General features: G+C 47.6%; 1 protein-coding gene across 1 annotated transcript in view; it reads right to left on the reverse strand.

Annotated features, from left to right (window-relative positions):
• The window catches only part of SFMBT2 (Scm like with four mbt domains 2), a 217,274-nt gene that overhangs the window by 14,110 nt on the left and 181,391 nt on the right, over positions 1-21,773 (reverse strand). The window contains exons 15-16 of the mRNA XM_036276008.1: positions 20,232-20,371; positions 5,177-5,286 (exon numbers count right to left, since the gene is read on the reverse strand). Of these exons, the coding sequence (XP_036131901.1) occupies positions 5,177-5,286; positions 20,232-20,371 (250 nt within the window). The remainder of the gene's footprint in view (positions 1-5,176; positions 5,287-20,231; positions 20,372-21,773) is intronic.

Consider the following 21,773-nt stretch of genomic DNA (forward strand, 5'->3'; position numbering starts at 1 on the left):
CCAGGGACATAATCTCACAAGATTATGGATATGTGAGGACAGTTCAAAAGCATGGGGTAACGCCTTTCTCTTTATCCGCTCATTGTGAGCCTGGACAGAAAGACACTGAGCCATGTTCTTTATTACATGCCCAGCAAGGCTACTGTAAACACGAAAATAAGATTTTTAAAGCAACTATTACACGTTTTGAGGGGGAGGAAAATTTTGAAAGAGACAAATGAGAGAGTACACAGCAGCGAAGGCCCTGGCAGGGCGGACAATCTCAGAAGGCAGGCAGGAAGGAAACAAGCAGAAGACGCACACCCTGAAACAGCTCAGCAGTCAGGAAACACAGACAGAGGAGGGACGTTCTCCCTGGCCGCCAATGTGGGGATCCAGTCAGAACCCCAGAGCTGACGTCAAGATTATTTTAAGACGCAGACACGTGCAACCCTGCAGATGCAGGAAGAAGCTGCTTTGGGGCTTTCATTATCTGGTTAAAAGCAGAAACTTCTGAGAAATGAGGACCACCATAAATCCGCTCCTTGAGGTAGCTTCCAATCACAGCAGAGAGACAAGAGTCCATCTACCACAAACCCCCTCAGGGGAGTTTCACAGCCAAGACAGAAAGAAGGCTCGCACTGCATAAACAAACATTGTCACACATTTTCTGATCTCCCATTTGTTCTCCTAAAACACCATTTGTCTTTCCTAAAGAAACCCATCTCTTCTTCCCCTAGAGCAGTGGTTCTCAACCTTCCTAATGCCGCGACCCTTTAATACAGCTCCTCGTGATGTATGTGGGCGTATCTGCATGTGGGCGGACCCTCCTGGAGACGGACAGAGGAGCGGTGTCTCGGTTCCTAAGACCATCAGAAATATGCGTTTTTCAATGGTCTTAGGCGACCCTGTGAAAGGGTTGTTCGACCCCCAAAGGGGTCACAACCCACAGGTTGAGAACTGCTGCCCTAGAAGCCTCTTCTCCATCCTCCCTGTCCCCCAACTAAGGTAGGTATAAGGTAGGTGACCATTCCAAATCCTAACCGCTCCTCTGAGCACGGAGCACGCTTGCCTGTATAGACTCTGCACCTGTAAGTAAAACACCTTTTTTACTGCAAACCTGTCTCTGTTTAATTTGCAAACTCCCAGGTACTAACATACGAGGGTAGAGAAACGTTCCTCCTCCTTGACATCAATAGGAAGTGCGAGTGGCCTTCTAACATCTTTCCAGCCCCCAAGAGGGACTTGTCCCCACGTGGGAGTGCACACGGCGGGGCAGGGAGGACTGAAGGTGGAGGAACAAGAGTGCTGGGAAAGATGGTCTCTTCGCCTTCAGTGAAGAGTTGAGGAACATCAAAATGAATTTCGAGCCAAAAGAAATACGGAGTCATGAGACCGACACTGGCCTGACGATCCTCAGAACCCTCAGCGAGGTCCAAGTGGGATGACTTCAGTCTGGCTTAAGTCATATCATCCATCTTCAAAATGACTCACATCAGGACCTTTCTCCCAAGTCCTGGTAGGTCACACGAGGAGTTGAGGACAAGGGTCTAGGCTGTCAAGCAGAATCCACATCCTCAGTAAAGGAAGGATTAAAAGGGAAGAAGGTGATAACTCGGCAGAGATAAGGAAGCTTCACAAGCTGGGAGAAAACCACTCCTCTCATTAGCAACTCCGAGCTAGGCTCTGATTTCCTTCCAAACCCCACTGGTCACATCGTTTGAAGCAGGGTCAATGTGCTGGTTCACTCACTGGTTTTCAGTCTCACGATAATGCCACTCCTCAGAAATTTCTCTCTTCCTTCTTGATCCCTACATTTCAAGTCATGAGAACTCTGTGCAGGAAATGGGTGTGTGTTTATTTTAGGAAGACCAGATCTGTGTTGGAACCAGAAACACCATGCTGTAATCTGATGAACTGAAGTACACACGCAGAAATCCAGTCTTCTCTTCACATGTTGATTCATCTGACTGCTTCCTGTGATGCGTACAGTATACATGTTTAGGAGAGCAAATTGCATAAGTCTGAGCAAGATCAAAGTTAACGAATGAAGAAACAAAACGTTTTTCAGCGAAGTCTCTCAGTGTGGGAACCCTTTGTCATAAATCTCCTTATTGCCCAATATTACATTACTGTTCGTAAAATACGGGCACGAATAAAAGGCCCAACAAAGCAAAATAGATAAAAACACAAAATTAGTCACTGCTATGAAAAACAAGAAACCAAAATGTCTTCTCCGTGAAGCTGAGAATGACTCACCTACAAGTAAAGATCTGACTACCTCCTCGCTTCTGCCTCGCTGATCATGCCGTTGAATTCACGCAAAGCTGTGTCAGGATATCTCTTCTTCAAATATTCTGAATAACTACGAAGTGACTGGGAAAGACTATTAAGCCTCCATCTGGCTTTTATAAAGATGATCACAAAAGCCATTCAAAGAAAAGGTTTCCCGCCCCCCAAGATTCTATAACATGTTGGAAAACATATTTAAATGTCTCTAAATACACAGAGTTGGAATTTTTTTTATCCCCACTGAGGTATAGCCTAAGTACCTCCGCCTGAAATTCAAAATAATTTAGGTCAATGTAGCACACTTAAATCCATCAGAAAGAAGGGATTTTCTCTCCCGGCACAGCTGCAACGAACTACATCAGAATCCATTCTTCCTTTGACGACAGCCACTCCAGTTTGGCCTTTCGATATGTGTTGAAGACTCCTAGCATGATAGACTCCTTACACAGTGCTCAGAGAGTACCGGGATTTGTTTCACTATGAAGGTATGGTTGTTGGATAAACAGAAAAAAAACAAAAAAACACCGAGGAACAGCTGCAGGTGACAGGGTTTGTTTTCCTTCTATGTACAGGTCAACCCTTTCCAACGGCGCCTCCATCCTCTCGAGTAGGTGGGCCTTGACCCTTGGCAACCCCAGAAGCTGTGACAGCAGTCCTAAAGCCCCGCGGAGGCTCCGAGGCCTGTCCTTCGGAAAACACCGCGACCTCCCAATTCCGTGATCACAACCGAGACGGCCGAGTGCCTCCAGCGCAGGTCTCCCTTGCTGAGTTCACTAATTCACGACAGAAACCACGTCAGCCTCTCAGCTCCAAGGGCAGACGGCAGCTCTCTCTCCTCCCATGTGCACCAAAGGAACGGCAACGTTGTCAGGGCCTAAAAAGTTATTGTTTTCACATCAGGAGGAAAGAGGTGACTCAACACGCAGTGTCAGACAGGCTCAGGCCGACTGTCAGTGTGCCCGCTGCTCTAGCGGCCGCGGGGACCCCGCCCTTGGACCCAGGCAGCCACGCGTGCCCTCCTCAGCGGCTGTGTGTGAGCTGGCTCGGGAACGCGCTGTCACGTCTGATACAACAGGGCTCTGCTGCCTCTCCAACAGATCCCGGTCCCACCGCGCCTGTTCTGAGGGTGTCAGGCTGGATTTAGTAAGGGCTCCGATCGGCTTGGTGACGTGAAACTGAGAGCAAACACTGCGAAATGAAAGCTCCCTGTCGTTCTGGTACCTGGAGCACGTTTCTGGCTTATTTAGGAAGGGGAGATTTTAGTGGGATTTAAGGGTTTTGTTTTGTTTTGTTTTGTTTTGACTTGTACTATTTCCATATCCACTTGGTGTATTTTGGATGGATTGGATGTTAAAATAAGAATTAACAAGGTTTCTGTAAAATTACTTGCTCAGGTTTTCTGCCACCACTACTGTGATAAACTGACCTTATAGCAAAGTGTTTAACATGTGGAATATTACACTGGAAAAAACAACAACTTGTTTTACTTTCTTCTGGGCTACGTGGGAAGCTCATTTAAATACCTCTTGGGAAAGGGGGGCAGGGTGAGGTACGGAGCCACCTTTCATGGACTCGCCACGTCATCCGATCGGACCTTCTTATTTGCATATATTCCCTTTAAATTTCGAGACTTGGCAGAGTATCAGTGACTTTACTGAGTTTAAATTACAGAGATGCTCAAGAAAGACATGAGAAAATGCTGAGTGGGTAACTGACAAAAAAATGTTGACAAACAATGCAGCATCTCAACTTCTCTCCTTAGTACCAGGGTAAGTGAACTATAGGGTAAGAAGTTACTGCTCATACATATTATTAACATCCTTTGACTTTCAGGATGAATACGGTGGGTACTTTCTTTAAAGGAGGGCTTCTATACATGCTAGCCTTGAAAAGTGGGTCGCTCTTTCCAACAGTATCATTCCTCAAATGTTACATTTAAATGGTATGTTAGGGCACATATACAAGAAACTGACCAGCGAGATCTATTCTATTTGAAAAGTATCATTGAATATGAAAAGCCCTCTCTGCACACCCAAGCAATTATTAAACACAAATGTATCTGGAGAAATGGATCTTTTTCTATCTGCTTCTTAAATGAGTCCAAACCTAATGATCCCATTTGTGCTCTCAGTTTCAGAGCCCAAGAGACGTGAAGCGAAGCAGAAAAAGCACCTTTCCAATTATCCTACTTCCAAATAAAGGGACACATGAGCAACAACTGCATGTCACCACAGCCCACCCGCCAAAGCCAAACAGAGGTCTTGGTTCTTTTTATCTTTTAAAACTATCAACTCTCAGAGTAAAGAATGCTTGGATCTGGCTTAATTAAACTCTTCACAGTATCAAGTATTAAGAGTTGCTAACAAATAACGTATAATATCGATAAGGGATATCCTCCCTTTTATAAGTGTTTCCCCTTTTGATCAAATCATCTATTGGACCTGAACACCATAGGTTTTGATTCTGAATGTTGAGCACAGTGAGTATTAGCTGAGCAGCTCTCTGGTTCGCTTCAGGAATCCTAAGGTCAAGGACACTCTGTGGAGCACAAAGCCAAGCATCTGCATGTATGCACCACGCAGAACCGGGGCGTGGCAGCCCTTCCCTTTGCTGCCATTGCTCTGGGCTATGTCCAAAAGAGGAACAAGTTCCTGGCCCTGGCTGGGTGGCTCAGTTGGTCACAGCATCGTCCTGATACGCTGAGTTTGCGAGTTGAATCTCTGGTCAGGGCACATATAAGCAGCAACCAATGAATGCACAGATAAGTGAAACCAAAAAATTCTGTTTCTTTTGCTCCTTTCCTATAAATCAATCAATAATTTTTTTTTTTTTTAAAGGAACAAGTTTCAAAGGAGCAGGCCAAGTATCACAAGAACCCTTGTTTCCCAGAACCGAAAACACTTACTTTGCCTTCAGCGTCTCCTCCTGAAAGTTCCAGTGCGGATCCTCCACCAGCTGTAACTCCCTCAGTACCCTCCCAGGCTTGTAAGCCGCATTGATTATCATGCTAAGAACCTGTGGGGGGAAAAAGAACCGCAATGAACTTCAGCTGGAGTCACTCCTGTCATCACAGGGACGCTTTGCGCACCACGCTGCTGGCAGAGAAGCCCCTGCTGCAGCTCTCCGCCAGAGGAAGGGCTGTGGAGAAGGTGGGCAGCACCTGCTGCAGCCTCGCCAGCAACGGGAGAGAAAGGGCCGTAAGACCCAGTCCCTCTGCTCTCCAGAAGGGACGGCCAACTCACTGACATTTCTGGTTGCGGAAAAACGGAACCATTTCTTCCTGTGTGTGTGTTACGTGTCACGGAGGTGACTCTGACTCCTGGTGACCCTGTGACTGAGGGATGTCCTCAACGCCCTGTCCTCCACGGCCTGGTTCGGCTCCTACCGACCCAGGCCTATGGCTTCCAGAGAGCCACTGATCATTCCTCAACAGGATCACTCTTCAGGAGACTGGCTACTGAGAATTTCATTTTAGTCTTAGAAATAAATTTCAAAAGGCATCGATAAGATGGAGATAATAGGTTTATGCCAACACTCTGGACAGACTTCAAATACCTGTGAGGAGGGTAACAATGACGTGAAACTCACCTGGGGCTGTCCCAATCTATGGACATTTCATACTAGGACAATTCTCGCAGAGGGCAGTGGTTCAAAAGGAAGTCTAGAAGTCTAACACCAGCCAATATCCTATTTCCTTAAATTACCCATTCACTCCCAAGCCCCAAGTCCAAGAAAATAAGCATGTTGCCACCGCCTACTGTGACAACCCAGCAGGACAAGGCACGTCCCTTCCAAAGCCCCAACTGCCTGGTCTGGGGAGATGACACGTCCCTGTTCACCTTCATGCACTTCTCACGTGAAAAGAACAAGGAATTTACATCCCTCAGGGCCCTCACCTTTCCAGAAGCAAATACGTTCCAGCATGTTCATGAGTTGCTGTTATCTGAATAGAGAACTGAAAGAATGTGAAGGTGCGACGCAGGGTACAAAGGAACCTGAGACCTGTGGTCCAGTGCCACGAAGCGCTCGTGTCAGGACATGGCCTGTGCTGGACCCCAGGAGCACACGCACAGAAACCGGACACAGTGCCTGCGGCTCTGGAAGTCTCTCCCAGTCCAGGAGAGAAACACGCCAGGCACTGAGCTCACGTCTCGTGTCTCGTACCAAAACACCATCGAAAGAGCAATAAAAACACCTCACGGGGATGGGACACTGGCATCATTGACAAGACACCTGCTGTGTTTTCGGAGGAGACTAGCGCAGTATCAAGGGGAAGGAAGGGGACGCAGGTATGCTAGAAGAATTTTTGTGTTTCAGTTTTCATGTATCTGATGTGTTCCAGAATGTCACTGGTGTGCTTTGTACCCTGATTGAATCCCAGTAAACAATCCAGCTTTCTCATATTAAAACCGAGGATTTGACCTTAAAACATTTTATGCTATGCAGTCAGCGTGGCAACCGTCCTTCCCCTGGGTAGGAGTTTGCTATGTTCCCAGGGACTGTGACTCCCAGTCAAGAAAAGGAGGTTCAGCCAAAGTGCTGAAAGGAAGGCGGCATGAGCAGCTCCACTGTATTTATGCGTTCTGCATGAGAATAATCATCTGATTTTATTGTTTTCTGTCAGTACATTTTACAGAGACCGAGTTTAAAATAAATCCAATTAGAACTGGCTGAAATGACGTTTATCAACAGGCAGTGAGATTTCAGCCGATTCTTTTCATTGTGCCTCACTGAGAACACCCCAGAGCTACATGTTATTTGCTGCATATCAAAATGCATTTTGTGGCTGTGGAAAGAAAATGCCTTCCAGACTTCAATGCAGTCTGGAAACAGGCAGAAATTAAATCGTAAAGAGCATACGATGTTGCATAAAGTTCCCGTGACTTTTCCCAATGCCACAGCATTCGTCTCTGAATTCAACAAGCTCCCTGTAAAACTGTGGAACTGTGAGCGGAATAACTTTTGCGTACGTGGTGTCTCCGTGTATTGTTACGTCGCCGTCGATGACTACGCTGACAGCCGTTACGACTACCCAGAGTTAGACTGAATGACTGCACCGTGTAAAACACTGGATTACAGCTCGTGGCGCTCTGGACCGGGAAGCGGAGCGGGAGCCTGCCTCCGGTGAACTGACAGGACACAGTTCATGCGAGAGCAATGCCTCACGTGCCGCTTGAAGTGTTTGTGGAGAATGTACTTCTGTACAGAAGCCCCCATGTGTCATCCAGCAGGAAGGCAGTAACCTTTGTAACTGGACAGATCCCGGATGCAGTCCCAGTCCCATCCCTTAGAATCTGTGAATCCTTCGGTACAATGCTTGATACATTTCTTCCTCTGTATAATGGGGGCACTGCCACTTATCTGGCTCAGAACACGCCCCTTCAAAATATGCCACCTCCACACTCATTATTTTGCAGTGAAGGCAAATGAGAAACAGCAGACACAAGAGGAAACCTCTGCCCTCCCCCTTTCTGCCTAGAAGCTGGGCATCAATTTCCCTTAGGGAAGGCATCTGTCTCCTCTCTCCCATACCAGATAGAGAACAAGCCTTGTCACTGGAGAAAGAACAATGGTGCAGAGATGACTGCACAGACGAACCTTACTAAGAAAACCCTCCCTTCCACTAGCTTCTCCTGCATAGCCACCTTCCCGCAATACCACCCCTGGAAGCCCAAACCCCTTTTCCTTTGCCTTATTACCGCTCCATATTGATTGCCTTTTTGTTACAATGGCATGCAAACGTCTTTCACTTCTTTTCTGTGATGCCTGCGTGTATTCAAAACAAACCCTTTCTCCAGTTAACCTGTCTTTGGTCAGTTCAAGTTGCAGGCCCCAGCCACTGAATTGAAGAAACTAGAGGAAATGATTTTCCTTTTCTACAACAGGGATTTTACGAGAAATAAAGGAGGTAACAATTTGGCATTACAAAATATTTAAAGCTAGTGCTCTTCTTTTTGTGTGTGTGTGGTACGTGCCCCTAGTGGGAACCGAACCCGGGACTCTGGTCCGCAGGCCGACGCTGAACCACTGAGCCAAACTGGCCAGGGGGGCAGTGCTCTTCTCAATATCAATGCATAAAACAAACTCGTCAACCCATAAAATAGAACCTCCTGTGCTTTGGGCCTCTCTATCCCCATTGGCTCATACTGATGTTTGTCTTACATCTTTGCAGAATAACTTTCCTCGAAAAGTCCTTGACTTTTTAAAAAAATTTTATTTACGTTTTTAATTTATCTGTATTGTTGAAAATATTACAGATGTTCCCCTATTTCCTCCCCATTGACCTACCTAATCCCCACTCCTACCCCCCTCCTGCTTTCCCCACACTATTGTCTGTGTCCATTGGTTATGCATATATGCACTGAAGTTTTTTGGTTTATCTCTTCCTGCCCCCCTTCTGAGGTCAGTCATTCTAAAAACCAATTTGTACTTCTTAAACCCTTCATTTTTTCCACTCGTTCCCCAACCCCCCTCCCATCTGGCAACCAACAAAATGTTCTCTGTATCTCTAAGTCTGTTTCTGTTCTGCTTGTTCATTTGATTTGTAGATTCAATTGTTTTGTTGATCGACATGTATTTATTGCCATTTTATTGTTCATATCTTTTATCTTCTTCTTCAAGAAGATCCTTCAACATTTCATATAATACTGGTTTGGTGGTAGTGAACTCCTTTAGCTTTTTCTTGTCTGGGCAACTCTTTATATGGCCATCGATTCTAAATGGCAGCTTTGCAGGATAGAGTAATCTTGGTTGTAGGTCCTTGCTTTTCATCATTTTGAATATTTCTTGCCACTCCCTTCTGGCCTGCAAAGTTTCTTTTGAGAAATCAGCTGACAGTCTTATGGGAGCTCCCTTGTAGGTAGCTAACCATTTTTCTTTTGCTGCTTTTAAGATTCTTTCTTTGGTTACATTTGCATTTTGATGATGATTTGTCTTGATTGGGCTTCTTTGGGTTCATCTTGTTTGGGACTTTCTGTGCTTCCTTGGACTTGTATGTCTGTTTCCTTCACCAATTTAGGGAAATTTTTTGTTATTATTTTTTTCAATAGGTTTTCAATTCTTGCTCTCTCTCTCTCCTCCTTCTGGCACCCCTGTGATGCAAATGTTAGTATGCTTGAAGTTGTCTCAGAGACTCCTTACACTGTCCTCATTTTTTTTGATTATTTTTTCTTTTTGCTGTTCTGATTCGGTACTTTTGCTTCCTTGTATTTCAAATCAATGGTTTGATTCTCAGCTTCACCTACTCTACAGTTGATACCCTGTAAATTATTCTTTATTTCAGTTAGTGCATCCTTCATTTCTGACTGGTCTCTTATTATGCTCTTAAGGTCCTCACTAATTTCCTTGAGCATCCTTGTAACCAGTGTTTTGAACTTTGCATCTGTTAGATCGCTTATCTCCATTTGTTTAGTTCTTTTCCTAGAGTTTTTTTTTTCTGTTCTTTCATTTGGGACATGTTTCTTTGTCTCCTCATTTTGGCTGCCTCCCTGAGTTTGTCTTTATGTATTAGGTAGAGCTTCTATGTCTCCTAGGCTTGGTAGGGTGGCCTACTGTAGTAGGTGTTTGTAAGGTCCAGTGGCACAGCCTCCCTGATCACCCCTGCTGGGCACTTGAGGTGCATGCCCCCGTATGAACTATACACTCTTCCGTTGTAATTGAGTCTTGATTGCTCTTGGCACATCAAGGGGAAGGATTTACTCAGGCTGACCAGCAGCAAGGACTGGCTGTGTCCACTGAACACCAACCTCTGACTACCTTGGAGAATCAGCTGTGCAGGGGCTCACCACACACAGCAAGACTTACTTCGGCAGGGCTCTGGTACCCACTGACTCTACTCCTTGAGTGTGTTGTTTGTGGAAGTGGTTGGGTTGTGGTGCTTTGACATGGTCTGAAGCTGTCCACTGGGTGTGCTGGCTCTGGGGCCTCCCTGGAGGCACAGGCCAAGGTCAGCCACTGCCTGTGTTCTACCCAGGGCCATCAGGCATAAACTACAAAGTGATAAGCAGATGGCTACTTTTTGTGTTGGTCTTGGAGGTGCCCAGGCAAAGCCAAGTGGTGACGCAAGGCTGGCTGCTGCCAGTGCTGGGCCTGGGGCCACTGAGCAAGAGGTATGGGGCTCACTGAGGCCCGATGCTGCTTGTTTGAGAGGTTTTAGGAAAATCCAAAGCAGGAGCCAAGATAGGCCAATCCTATGGTAAAGCCACTGGAAACAGCTTGGGTACATCTGAAAGCTGGGTGGGGCAGGGCCTTAGGGAATCCCAGGGTGGGGCAAACCTTGTGAGCCAGAGAGTGGAGTCCCAGATATGGCCCCTGTGGGGGAAGGGCTCACCAAAGGAATAAATGCCTCTGCCAGCACGTCTGTCTGACAAAAAGCTGTCCCTCCAGCTCTTGCCCCAGGCCAAACAACTCAGTTCTTCCCCCTATGTCTCTGGTGCCTTTCAAGCTGCCTCCCCCATGCTGGAGCCCAGAGGGAGCAAGTTCGAGTAAGTCTGTACGCAGGCCCTTTAAGAGGAGCTGCCTGGGGCTCCAGCAGTCTCAGCCTCAATTCTCGCTGGATTTTACAGTCAGGAATTAAGGGGACTTCTCCTTCTGGCACTAGACCTTAAGCTGGGGTGCCTGGTGTGGGACTGGGACCCCTTGCTCTTCGGGGAGGACCTTCACAGCTGAGGTGTTCCTCCTGATTTTTATCCACCACATGTTAGTGTGGGACCATCCCATTGCATCTCCACCCCTCCTACCAGTCTCGATGTGGCTGCTTCTTTAATTTCTAGTTGTAGGACTTCCATTCAGCTCGATTTCAGGAAGTTCAGAATGATGGTTGTGTTGTAGTTTAGTTGTAATTTCGATGTGGTTGTGGGAGGAGGTGAGACCGCCTTTACCTTACGCCGCCATCTGGACCGGAAGTCCTCCTTGACTTTCTTACGACTGCTCCCTTTTCAGAACCAAACATCTCAGAAAAAAAATTTATACTTTCAAATGATTAATCTTCAATTCTCAACCTACCCAAATCTAGCGTCCCCTCTAGAGCCACGGACACAAAAATGCTTTGGAAAGAGGACCTAACATGAAATCCAGTGAGCACGGCCGTGTTTCTGGACCTGAGCACGCCGGCAGCGCCCTCCACGCCCAGTCCAGCAAGGCCTCCTCGCTCTCCTCCCTCTGCTCCATCAGACACCAGTTGGTTCAGAAAGTGGTGAGTGGGTCAGGGTATGAGGAGGAGGGGAGGGGTAACCAGAGGGAGGAAGAGACAAAGAGGAGAGAAGAGCGTAAGTGCTACGAGCTAGGGAAGGAGCGGACGCTGCAACAGTGTCTGTTACACGGGAGCTACTCATAAACGCTGGCCTCCTGCTCCCACTCCTCCGCTGCCATGCCCCATGTCGGCACTCAGAACAGTACTGAATCAGTGGGATTCCTTTTCTGTTCACTTTATGAAATTGTTATTCCATGATTTCCTGTCATACTTGCTCTCCTGAAGACTTCTTCCCAAAAAACCCAAAGTAACTGAGAGATAATTTCCAACCTCAATTGTATCCTGTCCTTAAAGTGATAACTATGTTGAAAGTGCAGAAGACCCTACTTAACACAGAGAAGTTAAATCTTTGAGTGTTGACATTAGAACATTCTTCAGAATGCAAATATGGCTCCTGCAGCTCGGTTCAGCTGATTTCACAGGAAGACGTTGAAGGTTTGTAATGTGTTGACTTCCAGTGCCCAGGGGAGAGGTCTCTCGGGGGAAGACTTTTGCAGACAGGCTGGCCCACAAGGACACATGAAGGACAGTCTTCTTTCTCTCGAGGGGTCGGAAAAGGTTCTGGGAGGAAAGGAGCCCTCCTTCATGTGGTCCCTGTTCCGACAGACCTTTGTGCTTTGCAGTCTGTCCAAGGACCATGGTTATAATAATTCGCTTTTGACAAAAATCAGGACCAGCAAAAGCCCTCATGGCCTAAAGTGGTTCTTCTTTTCAACTTCAAAATCAGAAGTAATAGAGCTAATTTTATGAATCCTTTTTTTTAAGTAAAATAATAAAATGTTTTACTTAATCAGCACTTTATCAATAGGCTTTCACCCATGAATGCGAAAAATTTCAAAAGGAATAAAATGAGGAAAAATTCAGACTTCCACACCTGGCGTTATCCACACAATGGGAGGTCCGGTGAGCTGCAGAGCAGACTGACCGAGTTTTTAGTGTTGGAGCCAGATTTAAAAAGAGAATGTTAATTACAACCTGCCTCCTTGGCTAAAGGACTTTGGGGCTCAGAAGAATTACGCAGTTGTACTGCTTCTCCTAGAGTTCTGTCACGCCCATCCTCTGCTCCAGAGGTCTACACCCCATCAACCCGCGTAGACGCCCCCAAACCCTGGAAACCAGGAGGGTGCGCTCCTGAGAGGCAGGAACCGGGACAGTCTCCTCTTGTCCACACTACGAACACAACCTTCTGACAAAGCCAGAGAAAAGCAGGAAATGGGCGAGGTAAGTAGCCTTTTCAAGTTATTTACCCTGAAAATTGGGTGTTTTCCTTCTGTTTCCACTACATCTAATACACACAACAAAAGATTATCTAACGATAACCGTTAAGTTCCTCTCTCCTTTTGTTATTAGTAACAAAAACTTAAATAACAACAGCAATAATCTAACATTTTACCAAGTGGAGAACTCTACTGCTTTGGCCCAAACTGACCTCTACCTTTACTTAGATTCCTAACACAAGGCTGACCTCCCCTAGGCCATGCTGGACAACTCTCCCCGGAGAGAAGGCCTCCCTCCGAGTGTCCCTGGTAGGCGGACCCCTTTTCCCTTGCACCCATGAACTCGCCCCTTGATCACTTCAATTTTGGTAAGACTACTCCCCAAAGGAGGCTATACTTTTCAGGAATTTCCTACCTCCTCCTGGAAGACCAAAAGGAGAATCCCTCATGCCCTATATCCTGAATCACCTCTGTCACCAGAAACCCATCACTTCTAGAACATTTCTTCTACCCAGAAAACAATTCCCACGTGGCTCTGGATTCTCCTAGTCTGACCCAATCTCAAGCCCTTCCCGGGTCCTGACACCCATCCATTGTGCCCTCTGAACTCATGGTCCGTCATCAGCAAAATACTCTATACATTGGACCTACTTTCAAAACATGCTTTTTAACTTCGGTTTTCTCTTCTGCTAGGAATTGAATTGTGTTCCCCTCCCCCACAAATTTGTGTGTGAAAACCCCTAGCCTACCATGTGATGGGATTAGGAGGCGAGGACTTCAGGGAATGACGAGGACCCATGATGGGGTGAGCGCCCCCCTGAGAAGAGACCAGACAGCCTCCGTGAATTCAGTTTCTCTTGTGGTTCATATCCAGCTCACCAGGGAACCCTCCCTGTATCCAAAATGTACTGGTGTCTGTGTTTAAGGCCCACTCCCACCAGAACACAAGCACCAAGAAATCAGGGGCTTGATTTTGTTTGCTGCTATATTCACAGTAGCTGGAACCATACCTGGCCAAGGCAGGTGCTCCATACATACATATTTTATTGAATTTCAATGTGGGCTCTGAAATTAGATAAAATACACCTAAATATCAATGACCAATTCACTCCATGGATTTGTTTGATCCCATATGATCTCTGCGTTGGTGGCCTAGGAGACAGCGTCTGCTGCTGATGTTCTCTGTGCAAACGCATCCTGTGGTACGCCGAGAAGGTCGATAACGGCAGCTCACCTTCTTCACCGGCAAATAACAAAGACCAGGCAACCACAAGTACTTGCACTTTTGCTTTGCTGGCCTCCCCACAGCCTAGTGTCCTTCAGTGTCTGCATCACAGATGATGTGTGTGTTCGAGTTCACACCCCCACGAGCTTGGTGCATTGTTCTTAATGAGTTAGTGTTCAGCATAAACGTAAAAGAGCAGCAACAAAAACGCCAGAGAATATCATCAAGAGGCATGTCCACATCTTCGATTTTGCTGACTGACTTCACTGGATGTCAACTGGGCAAGATTTTTCCCTCTGTCCACTGATACCTGGAGAGTGTAGTCCTTGCTCTGAGCTGTGTGTCCTGCTGCCGCAACACCATTCTCAGTCATAACAGTAAACACAAGGGTGCCTTGGAAAGTAAAATCTGTCCAATTTTCACTATATTATCATGAATATATAGTTAAGGCGGCTTTGCTTTTCACAAATGCTCCAGATACATAATAAAGGGGAAAGTCAAGTCATCGCCAACTCCCTAAATATGGGAAATAAACACTATAATCAAAACCAAGAGATTGAGGGAAACAGCCTAATGGGTCAACAAGAAGGAAATAGCTTAATGCGGTGTAAATATAAACTATAAGCAACAACTGAAGCCAATTTCCAAACTTCCAGGTCCCACTAAAAACTTCCAAGACTACGAGGTTTTGGGGGGGTGGTCACTTTCCTTGTCTGGGGCACTCACATCACTATTTGCAGTCCATCACCTCTGGTTGAGGGCAGGGGAGGGGAAGGGAGGGGAAGGGAAAGAAGGAAGGGGAAGGCAGAGCAGGAGAGGAGAGGGAAGAGGAGGCTAGAGCCCTGGAGGGGAGGGGAGGGGAGGAGAGGGCAGGGCAGGGGAGGGGAGGGCAGGGAGGGGAGGGCAGGGAGGGGAGGGCAGGGAAGGGTAGGCCAGTGACTTCCAAGGGTTCTGAGGGTCGGCGGGCGAGCAAACAGGGCTGCAGCCCGTGGAACCACAGAATCCCTCTGGACCCCCGGCCCAGCACCCTATTTCACATGTCAGTGCAGGGGAGGGGAGTGGGTGTGGCACCCGGGAGCCATTGTGGGCCTGAACCCTCAGCAGTGGCGCGTCTGCACACTCTTTTTTTGAGGCAGACTCGATGCTCAGTATTTCAACCTTCTGCTGTGATGTTTGCAAATCATGCTTCCCCTGACTGGCCTCTGCTCATCATACTTCATGTAGAAACCTAAAGTCAGAGATTAGCAGAGATGATCGTGTTAGGCAAATTTCCTCCATTCCTACTTGCCAGGAAAAAAGAAGGGGTGGGGGGGCTGTGACTCTGGGTCCTGAGCCATACAGAGCACACGAAGCCCAGAGAAAGAAAGACTGGAAGCCAAACCAAGGGTACGGGGGGGGGGGGGCGCCCTCTAATAGTCATCCCTTCCTTCCTCTGACCTACTGTGGAAGCAGCCAGCAGCACTGGGCTCCAGTTTAGAAGCCACCACAGCTACTGCCGCCGCTGACCCTGGACAACACAGGGCTATAGGGTGTTACTCCAACGTTACCGGGCAGATTCTGCCGGGGTGTTTCTACCCACGTGGGCTTGTTACAAAGAGGCAGATCTAGGGGCAAGAAAGGAAGACGAGGCTCCCTCCTGTCTGCAGCGTCCTGCCAACTCACCGAAAAAGGGCCCACATCTCTTGCTCACCATAACCCTGGCTCAGCTTCTAGCACAGTGCCCACCTGGTACATGGTTATGACTCATAAATTGCTCAGGACTCAGAGAAATGAATGGATGGATAAAGATGTCTCCTTCATTGCTGTGTTCCCAGGGCTGGAAGGGTATCTGAAGTGGCGGACGCTCAACACCTTGGGGTCCAGAAGACCCTACAAAGATTGTGGATGTATGAAAAGAAACATAGATGGACCACAGTGGCACTGTGCGGTCCCCACCTCATTACTTCCATACTTCCTGAAGCCACAGAAGCAGATTGAGGGAGATAAAAATTTCATGCAATAGAGGTTCTTATGCACACTAGTGAAGCCCAGTTAGCTACCCCAGGCCACTGCTCATGGCTCTAATCACCTCTGCAGCCACTTTCTGTCCAGTTCAACTGATCACAACCTATTCTCTTAATTGGTCATGTCTAAACTATTGCACCCCTTAACTAAGCTATAATGAAGAGTACCAAAGTGATTCTTCTAGAAAAGAGAGAGAGAATAAATGATTCATAGATGATGGATGGATGGATGGATGGTTGCATAATAGAATAAAAGAAAGACAGATTGATAGATATAGATGGATGGATGGATGGACGGACGGATGGCAGAAAGACAGACGGATAGATAGGCAGGTGGGTGGGGTGAGGTGGGTGCACCCTGTGCACCTGCACTGTACTCATCGGGAACAACATCCCCGCCTCGGCAGAAGCTCCATCTAGTCTCACTGTTTTATCTGTCGCTCTGTCCCATTACATGCAGACTGATCCTGATGTAGGTTCGGTGTACAGGTTTCCAGCCGGCGCCTCTGGCACTCTCCCCCAAGGGGGGCAGAGGTTATGTTGGTAGAAGGAATATGCCAGGGAGGGCCAGCACTTCAGAAAGTTCCCTGAGTGTTCGATTCTTTCTCCGAAGCATCAGGAAGAAGAGAGAAGTGAGAACATTGGGTGCTATATCTGCATGAAAAGTGCACACCGTGTCGGCTTTCTCTCGATGCATTTTCACCCCTTAAATGACTGACCCGCACCGGCAAACAGCAGCGCATAAGACCAGCCATTCCTGCAGCCCAGCTGGCACATTCCACACGGCCCCCAGCTCCACACCTGCACGGGGGCGGGCACGGCGGGAAAAGGACTCCTGGAGACGCTCCCTGGAAATGACAAGTTTCTCTTTTTTTGCTACAATAGAGGTTACATACTGGCTTTAAATAAAAAACCAAATAACATTTAAGAAGAACCATGGCTGCTTCCCCAGGCTCTGTAACCCACCGGGGTTAGTCTCGCCAATTCTTCCGGAGCCTGGTGTTTTCAGTCACTGCTGCCAGTCGGCTCGGTCGCTGTTCTCCCATTTCATCACGTGTCCCCCAGAAGGTGGACTTTTCACAGCAGGACACAACGACACGAGTCGATACATTATTCCATGTTCCACTCTCCCTTTGCCTATTGTACTTAGTCCGGCTCACCCATCTAATGTCTCTTTCCCACGTGGACACAAGCACACAACACCCACCTCCTTTCTCTGGCTAGGAAGTAAGTATCACAGACCTGGTGACTAAAGAGACTGCACAGAAAGCACAAAGCAGAAATTTCCCGAACAAGAATGATGTGAACCATCTCTGGGGCGTGGCAGGCTTGTCATACAAAACCTCGGTAAGTCTGCCGAGGGCCCCCCTAGTCCGGTGGTCTACGTGTATATTCAGGAGACCTTGGCATTACGGGGCCAGGTGTGCAGGTGGAAGCATTTGGGATAGAAAAGAACAGTCCCCGCCCTGGCCGGTTTGGTTCAGCAGTTGGAGCATCGGCCTGCGGTCCAGAGAGGCCCAGGGTTCGGTTCCCGCTAAGGGCACGTACCTTGGTTGCAGTCTGTCCTCGGCCCTGGTTGGTCATGCAGGTGGCAGCCACTCGATGTGTCCCTTTCACGTCGATGTTTCTCTCTCTCTCTCTCTCTCTTTCTCTCTCTTCCTCTCTCTCCCTCCCACTCTACCTGAACAAAAAAATGGAAAAATGGCCTCGGGTGAAGATAAAAAATAAATAAATAAATAAATAAATAAATAGAAAAAGAAAAAGGAAAGAAAAGGACAGTCCTGGGTGACAATGCTCACACTGAGCATGTGGGTTTGATTTATGATAGCTTCCCCACTTACTGTCCCGGGGTCCCATCAAACTGCCCCAGGCCCCGAGGGGGCATTGACAGGCTCCCCCCGGCCCCAGCCCCGGGGCCTGCTTGTTCTGTGGTTCCTTACGTGGGATGGCCGAACTGGGCTGGGCATCTGCTGGTTCTGGCTCCAGTTCCTTAGCGGTCACCTGCATGCCTGGGACTGAGCCAATAACAGCTTTTCGTCCACAAAACCTCACTCAAGTCCAAGGCTCAGCAGCTCATGGACCAGAGGTGAATGACGACACTCACGTCTGCTAGAAACTCCCTCCCCTGAAGGACACGGGGCTCTCAGAACTCAGGCCCCTTCTCCTCGGCCTGCGTTTCAGTCTCCGCTCTGCATCCAAACCACGCACAGTGCCCCTTCCAGCAGGCCAGCTGGAGAGAAGGCACTATCGCTCCGCATGTTCCAAAGATATGAAAACCTGTAACCGCTAACACCGCCGATGGCCTGAAAGAGCAACCGCACTCTGTCTTTGCTCCAATTACTGCATTCTCTCGAAGCAAAATGAAATCTGAAACCACACAGAGGTTCTGGTGCTGAAGGGAGAGCATTAGCATAAATATTGGCTTGGCGGAACGAACATTTTTCTTGCACTCCCAGAACTGAAGGGTTGGTTTCCCCCCAACCCCCTTCCTGCCTCATGCATTTTCTGAACATCAGCAGAAAACTAGTTTTGTCATCAGAAAACTGCTCTGGCCTGGCTTTTAAATCTGGCTGCTGGCACCTATCGGAGAACTGATGAGGGATAACTACCTTTGACTTAAAAAAATCATGTAGTTAAAGCAAAATAACCAACTGCTAAGGAGAGACGGAACCTCAGGTCATCTTGTTTGTCAACAGAGCCGGCAGGTGACAGAAGAGCTCATTTTGATAACTGGGATGTGTGGTGCGAAGGGTTTGCAGGCAGCTCTAAAGATACCGGTGTGTCACTGCACTTAGCAGCTCCCATGTTCCGTTCTGATCACTCCCATTGAGAAGGGGCACCTCCAGGCAGACCACCTCTGCAGCAGGAAGGCACTCAGTCTGAAGAGCCAATTCTCAATCAAGGGGTCTTAATTTATGTTCTGACAGGTAATCCTGGCTTGAGTGCTTTGATCGAGTCTAACATCTGCAGAAATCTACAGTCTGGGCCAACGCAGAGGGCTGGAATTAACCCATGGACCTACAGTTTACCCACATGACACAGCCTTTCAGAGCTCTCCCTGAATGAGGGGATCTGTTTTTCTAAATATAACACTCTTTTATACCTGTGAATTACCCCACTCTGAAAACCTATCCTCTCCTCCAGCCACACACGACCACCCTCTTTTCCCAGGCAGCACCTGAACTTCCACCTGTTCGGCCGGATCCACATTGTACGCTCGAGGTTCTGTGTACCGTGTCTAAGCCAGGGCGAGGCTCACTGGGCGTGCATTTGCGACTTCCTCCCGTGCTCCCAGATGGCTCTGTCTCTACTGTGAACTCGCCCTTCTGCACATCAAGCTCAGAATCGTGCCATCTCCCCGACGGGTACACGAGCCCCTAATAAGGCGCGGGCAGACGACTTCACGCACTGCCTGGCACCTCAAAGATGCCTACCAAACATCTGTTCAATGGGTAAGGGAATGGTTGTGCCCAAGGGATGAAACCACATTCATCACGGGACAGCAGCAATAGAGAAGATATGTGTGGTGTCCTTTTTCTTAAGAGAAAGCGATGATGTGGGTGAAGAACGCAGAATTCGAGCCCAGTTTGGAAATGGCTCCAAAATTCCCGTCTGTCTCCAAACACTGTCTGGGGCTCAGCTATAAAATGTACCAGGTAAACCTCCATCCCTGCAATTAGGCTTCACCTCCAGGAGCAGATTGCTCCCCAAAGGCAGGAGGAGACATGGGAAATAACAACATCCAAGTGAGGAGCAGCCTGGGCTCTGCCTCGCGCAGGTGCCCGGAGCCCACGGAAGCACTCTCCATGAACCTCCTACGAACGGGCAGGTGCTGTACTAGGTACCATGGGGGAGGGGAAAGATGCCAGTCCACCCAGCTGAGGAGTGACCATTGCAGGAAGCCCTTCCTTTGGCCCTTCAAGGCCTACTTACCTCTTCAGGGAAACCTCCACACTCCAGCTCTGAACTCTCGCTCCACACATACCTGACCCCTCCTCTGTCTTCCTGAAGCTCTATTCAAACCTAGTGCAATGTTTCCCTGTCTCAGGACGACCATCCCTCCCACTACACTGTGGTCTTTCATGGGCAGAAACACCGTTGTCCATCTTCGTATGGCCAGCTTCCGGCCCACAGGCCTGGGAAGGCTGGTGCTTGGTAAATGTCGCCTGAATTGATTCACATTTCTATTATCTCCTTCAGAAAGTGCGCCGACCCCTTAAACACCCTGTGGAAATAAGCCAAATGCGACTGTGGATGTACTTTACCTCTTTAAGAACCAGCACACATTTGCCCGGGCCCACCGACTGAGGTAGCTCTGCGATTCTCCCCTTGTTTAGGTAAGGGCCTGAGAAACACCTGTGGTTGATGAACAGCTGAGGACAGCAGTACTTCCCGTTGACAGTACCTGCGGGAAGAGCAACACAGCTGATGCTTTAGGAACCAACAAGAGCTACCCAGAGGCATGATGTGTCTTAGTATCTACCCAGAGGCATGATGTGTCTTAGTACCAGAATGTTTTATGGACACAAGACTATTTCAGAAATCCTGATTCTTTTTCTACCATATAAGAAACTTTCTGTTTATTATGCAGTATTTAAGACACACAAAAATGCAAAAACTAAGACAATGATAACTAAGGTATCAGGAAGAGGCTTAAGAAAAAAAAAAAAATCACGTTGCACAGCTTGTGTGTCCCAGCCCAGAAACTCCTCCCAGAGGTAACCGCTACCCTGCACTGGTATTTATCTTCCCATGCAAGTCTGTACATTCTGCATGTGTGACGACAAACAATATCTATTTTTAGACTTCCATTCCATAAATGGTTTTCAGCAACATTTTGTTGGTTCAACATGAAGTTTCCGAGACCCACCCAAGTTGGGAAATGGTTATCCAGAACATTCATTCACTTTTTACTTCTCTATATTGTTCCATTGTAGGAATATATGACCACTGACTTTTCCATTCACTTCCTGATGCACATTAAGTTGCCTCCACCTTCTCAATGTTACCAACAGTGTTTTAATAAATACAACTATAAAAATCTACTCCTGCGTATTGACCAGAGAGAGTCTTCCAAGCATAGAACAAGGAGTGGGCCTGCTCAGCCATGGAGTCTGCATATCTTTAGTTTTACCAGACATGGCCAGATTGTTCCCCCAGTGACTCCCCGAACCGACGCTGGAATGAGCTCTGTGGGGGCTCCTGGTCTCCCACACCCAGGCCAGCACAGCCCCAGGTGATAGGGCTTCTTCACTTTGCCAGTATGATGGGTATGAAATGTTCCCTACAGGGGAGTAAACTTGCATTTCCCTCCTTATTCTTTCAACTTAGAAAGTGACCTGAGCAAGTGGTTGGTCTAGTTGTATCTGGAGCTGCCATGGGGGAAGGAGAATGACTAAATGATACAGTAATCGCGCTCATGTTTCTTGATGCCTGGAAACACAGAATGCAGCTTCCCTTTCAGCTAAGGACTCATGCCCCCCCCCCCCCCAAGCTAAGCGACACTCACAGTGGTATTTCTGTACAAAAACTGTTATAATGAAGATGATAATTTAACAGTCCAAGAAGTTTTGTTCTCATGGAACTTCAACTAAAATCCAACAGGTAAGAAGGGGGAGTAAAATAACAATTACAGACTCTGAAAGAGTAGCAGACACAGTTCTTTTAAAACCATTCTGAAGTTTGAATTCTGTACAACAGGCAAAATAATTAAGTCCACAATTGCATTTACATGGAAATTTTTTGTAGGATTACTGTGCCCAGAACTTTAGAAAAAAAATTTTTTTTTAGTAAGTCTACTCATAAAA

The sequence above is a fragment of the Molossus molossus genome, unplaced genomic scaffold (genome assembly GCF_014108415.1).
Source record: "Molossus molossus isolate mMolMol1 unplaced genomic scaffold, mMolMol1.p scaffold_m16_p_1, whole genome shotgun sequence".
Lineage (NCBI taxonomy): Eukaryota > Metazoa > Chordata > Mammalia > Chiroptera > Molossidae > Molossus > Molossus molossus.